Source organism: Lolium perenne, chromosome 2, assembly GCF_019359855.2.
Source record: "Lolium perenne isolate Kyuss_39 chromosome 2, Kyuss_2.0, whole genome shotgun sequence".
Lineage (NCBI taxonomy): Eukaryota > Viridiplantae > Streptophyta > Magnoliopsida > Poales > Poaceae > Lolium > Lolium perenne.
This window is the reverse complement of record NC_067245.2, coordinates 277,105,493-277,116,595: the sequence shown is the minus strand read 5'-3', so window position 1 is coordinate 277,116,595 and position 11,103 is coordinate 277,105,493. Positions and strand designations below refer to the sequence as shown.

Here is an 11,103-nt window from a genome sequence, read left to right as displayed (position 1 = left end):
ATCAAGAGAAATGGAGTTGGTATCTTTCTCTTCCTGCCCAAGGTTTTGGTTAATATTATGTATAACCTCGCCTCCTTCATCATCCGTATCACATGTGATAGGTTCTTCTTCATCTCCGAAGGTTTCCCCGAAACACCAACCAGTCGAGTTCCCGATTGTTGATTCCGAGCAAGCTAGGTTTCCCGAAGCATCTCCCCCATATCCTGCATCATATGACATTGATACATGTGGATAATGTGGAACGAAGTTGGGTGTGAGTGGTTCTGACTTTGGCAACTGGTCACTCAAATCTACGTAGTTGTGTAGGCTGAAGTAAGGTGTTGTATGTTGAGTTTGTGCCCTAAGATCATGCATTCGAGCCTGGACTTTGTCAGGGTACGTGAACTCAGCTAGCATGTGTGTGACTTCCTCCACCATCTTCATGTGAAGTAAATACATCGTAGTTAGCAAAGACTTGCAGCTGTCCATGTGTTGGGCTGCTACTTCAGGATGTTTGTGTGCCATGAGTAGATGATTCAAGGAAGGATCCACATCTTCGTCGGCATGAGGCACATGAGAATACTATGAACACAAAAGCTCTCCATACGGCATAATACGACTCATCACCAGTATTTCAGGAAGTTGTATGGAGACTCTGCACTTGGCTACTATCTCGCCATCATAGTAGATGCACTTGAGAACAAGAATCCTAGTCTCGAAATGGAGTTCCTTCAGCATCCCACACAGGAGATCTGTAGGACTTCCATCATAATCGCCAAGCCAACCTTCAACCTTCCTTAAAGTCCTCCTTGGAAAAGTGTACGCCATTTTGGCTATATACATGAGTAGAATATTAGTAGTGATGATGTAACAATGATGTAATGATGATATAGTGATGATGCATCATAATAGTTATAATAAAGAATTATGGCACGAAAAGATATGATTTTGCTATTCTCAAGTGAATAAACACCATATTTCTAGAGAATTCTTTACTATCCATACTTGACTCCTACAGGTGTTTCCCTTTACTAGGTTTTTCCAACCGAAGGTCGCAACATTTGCTCTGATACCAGTTGCGGTGACCCAGCATACCACTGCATGTTGTAGTATACAAGTCGTTGATATGATCTTCATGAAGTGACTTCTTCACAAATATCACATCCCTCAGATTGGTACAACAGAAACATTGCAGGTCATAACACTCGAGATTATATTACAATCATTGTCTTAACAAGTTGTATTCTCACAGGTCCGATGAGAACACCCTAATATACTACTGAAGTATTATTACAAACCCACATCAAGATTAAACTGAGCTCAGCAACTTATTTAGGTAAGCTACTACGTTGCTCTGCTCTATGATAACTAAGGTAAGACACTACTCCTCCGCCTCATTGTTGTCGGGTCCGTAGACTATGTCATAGTCCACACCTTCCACTCCTCCGGACAGATCATGTTCCTCGTAGACCAGCTCGTAATCTCCTTCCGGTGCTCCGTCGGTGGCCTCCACTTCATTGTCACAGTCTAGCAAGGGTGTCGAAAGAAAGTGAGTACAAAGGTACCCAGCTAGTTCAAAAGAGAAAATGTGTTTGATGCACTAGCTACGACCATTAATCAGAAAATCTCAGGTCAATGCATGTTTCGAGAACATTTCTTCAAAATATTGATTTTATTCTGAAAACTACGCCCGCCAGTCTTCACAGGTTGAACAAAACTTCACGAAGTTCCTTTCCTGCCGCGTACGTAGTTCCCTTCCCGGAACAGGGAGTGACATCCACAAATTCGGTACACTCTGCAGAGGTGCATTACTTTTCCCATAAGAGAACATATCCTTGATACCAACCGAGACACGTTTCTTGTCCACACTTCCTTGGTGTGGGGCCAGGTGTAAGATCCAAGCCAATCACTGCCTTCTCCGCGACCTTGCATACCCACCCTTTTGTCCATCCGTACACCCTCAGTAGACATCTCCCGATCATACGGCTTTACCTCCGGTGTACTATGGACAATCCCTCATAGAAGATAGAGCCTCTCATCCACAAGGATGGGGATTTTAAAAGATTTCCCAACCTACTGCAGTGTTATCCCCTGCACCCAGTCAGGCCCTATCAAGTCCGTTGATATGCAAGAGGGAAAAGATACAACTGACTTCCCTAGAGCCATTATAGATCTTATGGTTAACGTGAATTGTACGGTGATATAATCACTAGACGACATTGGTGATTAGTCCTAGATTAATAGAACCTTGCAATGGAACCTCCACGATATCAACACATACCAAGGTTCCATTGCCCACCATATAGTAAGATTCATAATTGGAAAAGAAAATTTTATTTTCAATGCAGGAATGATAAGTATAGTACTTTTGCGGGTAAGTTGATATAAAATAATCAAGATGACATGAGCAAGGGTGAACTTGCCTGGTGACTGCGAGATAATGCAGTTCGATGTATTGGATGGAGCCTGGACCTCGGGTTCTGTAAAGAAGCATCATTGTACGGTAAGACAATGTTATAAGATCCAAATGATGCATGCATGGGTGTATTATTTCATGTTGAATCCCTTACCCCGACATGATTATTAAGATTTAGGGTTGAGTTAAGTATTTGTACCTTTGACGGTAATTTATAAATTCTTTAGGTACTTTAACATTGTTTCCTTTTCTAAGAAGAAAATAATTGAAAATTAGTTGATATTTTCCTTTGGAAAATATTGGTTTCAAATAAAGAATTTGAAAAATAGAGTTTTCCTCATTTTGGAAATTTCAGGGAATTATGAAATATTAAGATATTTTCCTTTTTGGAAAATCTTCATCTTTAAAAGAAATGACTAGGAGTAATAGAATTACTTTTGAAAACATTTGAATAACAATTATTTGAATTCATTTGGAATTTTCCTTGATTTTTAAATCCAAGGAAAATTGCAAATTTAAAATTTAAAGTTCATATTTAAGTTCAAAAATTTAAAAATTTGAAATTTATTGGTAAATTATATTTCTTATTTTATTCTTGTTAAGTGTAATTTATTATTCATTAAACTTATTTTTCCTGGATTTTTAGAGGTATTTTTCATTATTTGTTATTTGGTAGAATTCATAAGTTATTTTAAAAATGGAAAAGACAAAAATACCCCCTGGCCCAATTGGGCCAGCCCACTAATTTGGCCCATTTGGACAACCCACTTGGGCTCCCCCAAATTGGTTTGGTGGAACCGAACTGTGTCGGCCCACCTCACTCTCTCTCACTCGCTTCTCTCTCGCGAAACCCTAACCTACCGAGGTGATTCTGTGGCGACGTCGCCGCCACCATGGCCGCCGCCTTGCTCCGGCCATCTCCGGCCGAGCTAGGGCACGTCGTGGTGCTCAAACGACTCAGCGCACAATGGCGCGTCTGCTCATCCGCGTAGATCCGACTACTTTGTCTTCGATCTTGCGTGCGTGTGCGTGACGCCCGTAGATGCCGACGGATCCGTGGAGATCTGCGTCGATCTACTCTTCCTCGCCAGCCTGGGTGTTCGCCACCCTCTCTGGTGGTGTGCGTGGCCTGGCACAGCTTGGCCGCGGTCTGGCGCCGTCGTGGTTGGCCGTGCCACCGTGCCGCCATTGCGTTCCTCACCAGGTAACTCCTCCTCTTCCTCCTCTTCTACCTCTACTCCATCCCTTCCTTCTTGATCCGTGCCTACGGCCCTGCTGCGTATGCAGCTGCTGTGCAACCGTGCTTCCATGCTTGTTGATGTGTTGTTGCGCTTGTTGTTCTTGCTATGCTCTACGCCTAAGCCTCTTGTTGATATTCCTATGCTTACTGGCTCACTGTGATGTGCTCATCCTATGTGTGCATGTCCTTGTGTTGTGCAATTTCTTACTGGTCCTTGTTCATATGCTTACTGGACTTGTTCATATGCCTACTAGTCCTCGGTCATCCTATTCTATCCAATTGTGCTCCTCTGCTATGCAATTGCTTGCTAATAGCCTCGTTACTGGCCTAGGTTAGCAGTACTGACACTTGTGGTGCCAGTGATGCTCACTTATGCCCTGTGTGTGCTTCAGTTGATCCAATCCTTGGATCAGTGCTTGTCTGTGACGCTCTCGCATGATTCATGCATGGATTTGTTATATATTCATGCCTGGATGGATTAATTATAGATGAACTGCTTATGCGGTGTTGATTAATTAGCTTGATGTACACGATTTGATATTTCCATGACCAATTTGGAAATAAATAAAGTCTAAATCCATTTTTGGATAATGATGACTTATAATCTTGGTTAATTGGATGGTTTTGTGATTGATGTGACCTCAGTAGCAATGCTACTGCTTGGTTTCTCACACAGTTGGCTAGATCTTGTTGGCTACTCATCTTTGCTTGCATAATAGGGAATCATACATGTTATGAATGCCATTATGCTTACCTGTGAAGAAATCTATGGTTTACCGATGGTTTAGTGGCTAGGATCTCACTAGGTGGTATTTTGGGTAGCTCCTAGTTCCTGTAAATCATCTACTGGTTCTATCTGTGCATGTATGCTTTCTTGTGTGCACACCTGTGCATCTATTCTTGCTTATTTGCACATAAATAGTGTCTGGATGGGTTTTGGGCTCTAGTTTCTCCCTTTGCTGCCAATGATCCTTGGTCAACACCAAGTGATGATCACCCATGAGCATCTTCTCATTTTATGACTTGTGTCATGAAAAATCTATGGATTCGATCCACTGGATCCTCTCCAGGTATTTGGTATACCTTGTTCCAGCTCCTAGATGGTTAAGCTCAACTGATGTTGAGCAGTTGTTGGATGATCTTGTTACTTTCCCTGCTCCTCCTAGCTCCTGATGTTCTTGGTTAAGTTCCCATCTTTCTACTGGTTTTGGTTGGTGGATTTTTGGATGGATAAATGGTTTCAATGGTTGCTTGAGCTGTTCTTGAGCAAGAACAGAGATGAACTGTCACTATTCCTTGCTAGTTGCTTGGTAAATGGTGATCTGTCGACCTGTGCATTGCTTCTAGGGTTTTTACCCTATTATACTTGATCTGTTTCTCCTCTGGCTGTGACACACAAGCCTGGCATGCTTGGTGACTAGGCTATGCCTTTGTGTGTTGTTCGTGCACAGCAGCTCCATGAGCTCTGTGATCACTTTGCTGAAACTTGAGCCCTGTGTGTGGCTCAGTTTTGGTCTGCCTATGTATATCCTGGTCCTGTCCAGGTTTTGGACATGAACAAGTGTCCTTGACACTTGGCTTCTGACCCCTGTCTTGTTTCTTCACATTTAACCCCTGTCTAGTTTTCTTCTTTCTCTTTTGCAGGTTTCAAGATGGAAATAATCTAGGAAGCAATTCTTCTAAGACATGTAGTTTAGGTTTTAGTATAGGATTCAAATTGATGTAATCTTCTTTTTATTTTGATTTTTATTCATCCAATTATTGTATGATGAATATTGTAAAGACATTGTATGTGTGTGTATTATCAATAAAGCTCAAATTTTCCTTATGAGCTCATTTGTAATTGTATCATTCAATTAGGAATTATTTGTGTATTTATTTTATAGTTTGAAATACAAAGTGATTTGAATTATGATGTGTATTTGAATTATGAATTCATAATTCAATTCTATATTGTTTATCTTTTAATCCTTCAGTTTTAAATTCAATATGACTTGTCAATTCAAAATCATCTCCCAAATACACAAGTTACAAAAGATATCATGTCGAAATTCTTAACCTCACATTGCCTAACCCTAATTGCAATGAGAGAGAACCTCGATCCCTCTTAGGGTTATATGCAATAAGGCGCGGAAATTTCCCTCGTTTTGTGATGAAATGCACATCCCAATTCTAAATCTACCCTTCGATGTTCCTATGTTCTGGGTTATTACAGCCTCTCCCCCTTAACAGAAACTTCGTCTCGAATTTGTGATTAAGGTACCTGAATAGCTCGGGGTATGATTTTCTGATATCGTCCTCCTTCTCCCAAGTTGCTTCTCGCTCAGGATGATGCCGCCATTGTATCTTGCAGTACTTGATCGCCCTATTCCTTAGCTTCTTCCAATGCACTTCCAATATCTTCTCTGGTCTTTCAACATAGGTTAGGTATGATTGCAATTCTAACTCCTCATGTGAAACTGGATCATCTGGTGCCTTTAAACACTTTCCGAGTTGAGAAACATGAAATACGTTGTGAATCAAACTCAACTGCTTAGGTAGTTCTAGCTCAAAAGTTGTTCCTCGGTTCTGACTGAGTATTTTGAATGGTCCTATATATCGAGGACTTAACTTTCCTTTCACTCCAAACCTCTTGAGTCCTGTCATTGGGCTAACTTTCAGATATACCATGTCTCCCACTTTGGGTTCCAATAATCTCCTTTTCTGGTCGGCATAACTCTTCTGTCGACTCTGAGCTATCTTGAGTCTATCCCTGATAACCTCGATGACTCCTTGTCTCTCCTTGATGTAATCTGGTGCAAACTCCTTATTTTCCCCCGTCTCGAACCAACAGATTGGATATCTGCACTTTCTTCCGTGTAATGCTTCATACGGTGCCATTTGAATACTGCTCTGATAACTGTTATTGTATGAAAATTCTGCTAATGGTAGATGGTCTTCCCATGAGCCTCCAAAGTTTAGAGCACAAGCTCTAAGCATGTCTTCAAGTATTTGATTGGTTCTTTCCGTTTGTCCTCCGGTTTGTGGGTGATAAGCTGTGTTGAAATCTAACTTGGATCCCAAAGCTTCTTGGAGTTGTTTCCAAAATGCTGACGTGAAGATCAAACCTCTATCCAAGACTATCTTCTTTGGTACTCCATGTTTGCTAACTATTTCCTTGACATAGATATCACCAGTTTCTCAGAAGTGTCCTTCTGATTCACTGCTAGAAAATGAGCACTTTTGGTAAGTCTATCAACAATTACCCATATCATATCTTTATTTTTACTGGTCATTGGTAAACCGGTAACAAAATCCATTCCTATTTCATCCCATTTCCATTTCGGAATATCCAAGGGTTTAAGTAGTCCAGCAGGACTCTGATGTTCTGCTTTGACTCGTTGACATGCATGACATTCCGAGACATACTTGGCTATTTCTCTTTTCATATTGTTCAACCAAAACATTTCTTTCAAGTCCATATACATCTTGGTACTTCCTGGATGTATTGATTAAGGTGTTTCATGTGCTTCCTTCAGTATGGTTGCTTTAACTTCCAGATCATCCGGTAAACACATCCGCTTCTGAAGGTATAATGAATCAAACTCTCCAACCTGGAATTCGGATGGTTTTCCTTCCTCGATTCTCTTGAGTTCCTCTTGGATGAATGGATCATCAACTTGCTTTCGAATGATCTCATACTTCAGATCTGAATATATCTCATCCATGATCCTCAAGGTTGCTACACTCCCCACTATATTACCTTGAATGAGTAAGATCTGAGCTTCCTCTAACTCTTTCCGGAGTTCTTTTGGAATCTCCAATTCCGTAGGTTGATAATCGGTACTCTTTCTGCTTAAAACATCTGCTACTACATTAGCTTTGCCTAGTGTATAGTGGATCGTCAGTTCATAACCTTGATCAACTCTAACAATCTCTTTTGTATCATGTTCAATTCCTTTTGGGTGAAGAAATACTTCAAACTCTTATGATCTATGTACAGCTCACACTTGGATCCATAAAGAAATTGTCTCCAACTCTTCAGAGCATGTACGACTGCCGCCAATTCTAAGTCATGTACTGGGTAGTTATGTTCATGTGGCTTCAGTTTCCTTGATCCATAAGCTATTACTTTACGGTCTTGCATTAGAACACATCCAAGTCCATTCTTGGAAGCATCACAATATACCGTGTAATCCTTTCCAGGTTCTGGAACTACTAACACTGGAGTTGTGGTTAACTTCTCCTTGAGTTTCTGAAAACTTGCTTCACATTCATCAGTCCACACAAATGGAGTATTTTTCTTGAGTAACTTGGTCATTGGTCCTGCAATCTTCAAAAATCCCTCGATAAATCTTCGATAGTAACCTACCATTCCAAGAAATCCTCTTATTTCCTTCGCATTCTTGGGTGAATTCCACTCCAGTACCGACTGAACCTTGCTTGGATTCACAGCTATTCCTTCTTTGGTTATGACATGTCCAATAAATACGACACTATCCAACCAAAATTTGCACTTGCTAAACTTAGCATACATCTGATGTTCTCTCAGGATCTGCAAAACTATATTCAAATGCTCTGCATTTTCCTCTTTATCTTTGGCATATATCAGAATATCGTCGATGAAAACTATCACAAACTTGTCCAAGTACTTCATGATATCTTGTTCATCAAATTCATGAAAATAGCTAGTGCATTTGCTAGTCCAAATGGTACAACCAAGTATTCATGGTGTCCATACCTTGATACAAAAGCTATTTTTGGAACATCTTCCTTCTTAATCTTGATTTGATGGTATCCTGACCTCAAATCTATCTTCGAGAAGACTCCAACTCCTTGAAATTGATCAAAAAGATCTTGAATTCTGGGTAAAGGATACTTGTTCTTGATGGTTACATTGTTGACATTCCGGTAATCTCCACACATTCTCTTGCCTCCATCTCTTTTATCCACAAAGATGACTGGTGTACCCCATGGTGACACGCTTTCTTGGATAAATCCCTTCTGTTCTAGTTCATCAATCTGAGCTTTCAATTCCACTAACTCCTTTGGTCCCATATTATAAGGTGGTTGAGCTATTGGTGCAGTGCCTGGAATCACGCCAATGGTGAATTCTATCTCCCTATCGGGTGGCATACCCGGTAACTCATTGGGAAATACATCTTGAAACTCATTTACCACATGGATTTCTTCAATCTTTACCTCCTTCAAACTGTTAAGCTCCAATCCTATCTCCAATTGAGTATATTTGTCTCCCTGAAACACTATCTATCCTCCAATGGAATTGCGGAGTGATACTGTTTTATCTCCACAGTTAATTACTGCTCCATTCTCCGTGAACCAGTCCATCCCTAGGATGACCGATATATCCTTCATGGGAATGATGAAAAGGTCCGTGAAATAAACACAGTCACATATGGTCATGACCTGTGCCTCTTTCACGTGGGTTACTAAGATCGTTCCCCCCGCAGATAAGATAGTTATGGGATATTCTAGTTTGGAACATCTAATCCCGTATTTTTCCAGAAACTCCAGTGCAAGAAATGATGTAGTGGCTCCCGTATCAAATAATACTTTGCTAGGATTAGTAAGAATGTTGAGCGTACCTAGAAATGCTTGATTCGACTCTCCAGCTTGTTCCAAGGTTGTGCAGTTTAGCTTTCCATACGGTTTGCCCTTGTTGTTGTTGTTGTTGTTGTTTTTGTTGTTGTTGTTGTTGTTGTTGTTGTTGTTGTTGTTGTTGTTGTTGTTGTTGTTGTTGATGTTGTTATTGTTATTGTTGCGGTTGTTGCTGTTGTAGTTTCCACCTCCGGCTCGTCCTCCTCCTGGGTTCTGTCCACTCCACGATGCCTTGTTCGGACACTCTGGCTTGATGTGTCCATCCTTCCCGCAACCGTAGCATATGATCCTAGGCTTATGACAGTCCTTCTGTTCGTGTCCTCTTTGCCCACAGCTGTGACATATGATCTGGTTTCTTGGGTTCTTGTTCTGACCTCCATGGTTGTATTGATTACAGGTAGATCGAAACCATGGTTTGAAACTTATGTCTGGTGTTGGTTTCGTAACTGGGTATTTCCTTGGCTCGATGCGAGCCCTCTTCCTCCTAACCTCCTGGACCTGCTTGTAATCATCCTTGAAAGTGATTGTTGAGTGAATCAGTTCCTGGAATTCCACAGTCCGTGCCAATCTCAGTTGCATCTTCATGTAAGGGTTCATTCCTTTCATAAACCTTTTCTTTCTCTTCTCATCCGAATCCACCTCCTCAGGTGCATACCTTGACAGTCTGTTGAAAACACGAACATACTGCATGATTGGTGTAGTGTTATGGTGTAGTTCGTCAAACTCCCTCTTCTTTAACTCCACCACACTCTCCGGAACATGAGCCTCCCGGAACTTCTTCTTAAATTCCTCCCACGTGAACACCTTTTCTGGAGGATGTACTGCGACGACATTCTCCCACCATGATGCCGTTGGTCCTGACAGCAGATAGGTGGCATACCTGATTTTATCCTCATCGTTGCATCCAACGGTCCTTAGCTTTCTTTCTGTGTCCATCAGCCAATCTTCTGCATCCATTTTGGAGCTGATGCAAAAGGTAGTGGTCTTGCATTTTGAAAGTCTGATAGGGTTACACCTCTGCCTTGGTTGCCCCTGTCGTTCATAACATGAGCAAAGAAATCTTGCATGTTCTTATTTTGGCTTTCCTGGTATCTTCTCCTATCTTCTTCCATTGATCACATATACTGCTAGAAATTTGGATGCATCATAGGATGTGGTGGTGGTGGTGCATTCTCCATTCTGTCTGCTGCATCTGCTTCTTCTTTTTCCTTCACCTCCCGCTCTCTTCTAGCCTCTTCAGTTTCAACTAACGCCATTCCCCCTAGTCCTATAACAAAGAGAGATTACTCATAATTACACCATGCAAATGTTTTCAGAGCTCAACTCATTGCTCAGTACTAGCCACACAATGAAATCAAGAAGAAAATCCAAAGCAAAAATTATTATGTATATACACCGTATATAACATAACATTACACACATATATTACATGTGTCGTATATAACCACTTATTTGGCTCAAAGCCCAAGCCAACGGAATTTAAAATACGTCTTAATACAATACCAGCTATACTACATTATTCCTCCCTCGAGCACTACTCCTCATCATATTCGTTCGCCTCCGCGTACATGCCTGGAGTCCATCCGGTACAGCGGTTGGTCTTTCGAACACCGTCCGGAACATAAGTCCTTCTAGTTGGAATGTAGTCTGAGTCGTACGCAGTGCCGAGACAGAGATCTGTCATGCCAAAATAGCTATACAGTGACTCGTATGTATTCCCAGTAGGATACACACCTCCCTCATTCGCCATCCATGAAGGGTTTCTAATCTTCTTCTTTTTCTTCTTCTTCACTCCAGAACTTTCACCTACCTCATATTGAGATGTTTTGGAGATCCCCATCTCCAAATCAAGAGAAATGGAGTTGGTATC

At 41.2% G+C, this 11,103-nt stretch overlaps 1 protein-coding gene across 1 annotated transcript; it reads right to left on the bottom strand.

The window, feature by feature from the left end:
- Window positions 1-8,882: 8,882 nt before the first annotated feature.
- On the bottom strand, window positions 8,883-10,190 carry LOC139835813 (uncharacterized). The gene is made up of 2 exons (XM_071825686.1): window positions 9,723-10,190; window positions 8,883-8,984 (listed from the first exon to the last, which is right to left on the bottom strand). Exons 1-2 carry the CDS (start codon window positions 10,188-10,190, stop codon window positions 8,883-8,885), a joined length of 570 nt encoding a protein of 189 aa, XP_071681787.1.
- Between the last annotated feature and the right edge of the window lie 913 nt (window positions 10,191-11,103).

Coding starts and splice junctions, on each gene's coding strand:
- LOC139835813 (XM_071825686.1), bottom strand. CDS start 10,190: ATGGATGCAGAAGATTGGCTGATGGACACAGAAAGAAAGCTAAGGACC. Junction 8,985..9,722: donor ATTACAAGCAGGTCCAGGAG/GTTAGGAGGAAG, acceptor ATTCCCATGAAG/GATATATCGGTCATCCTAGG.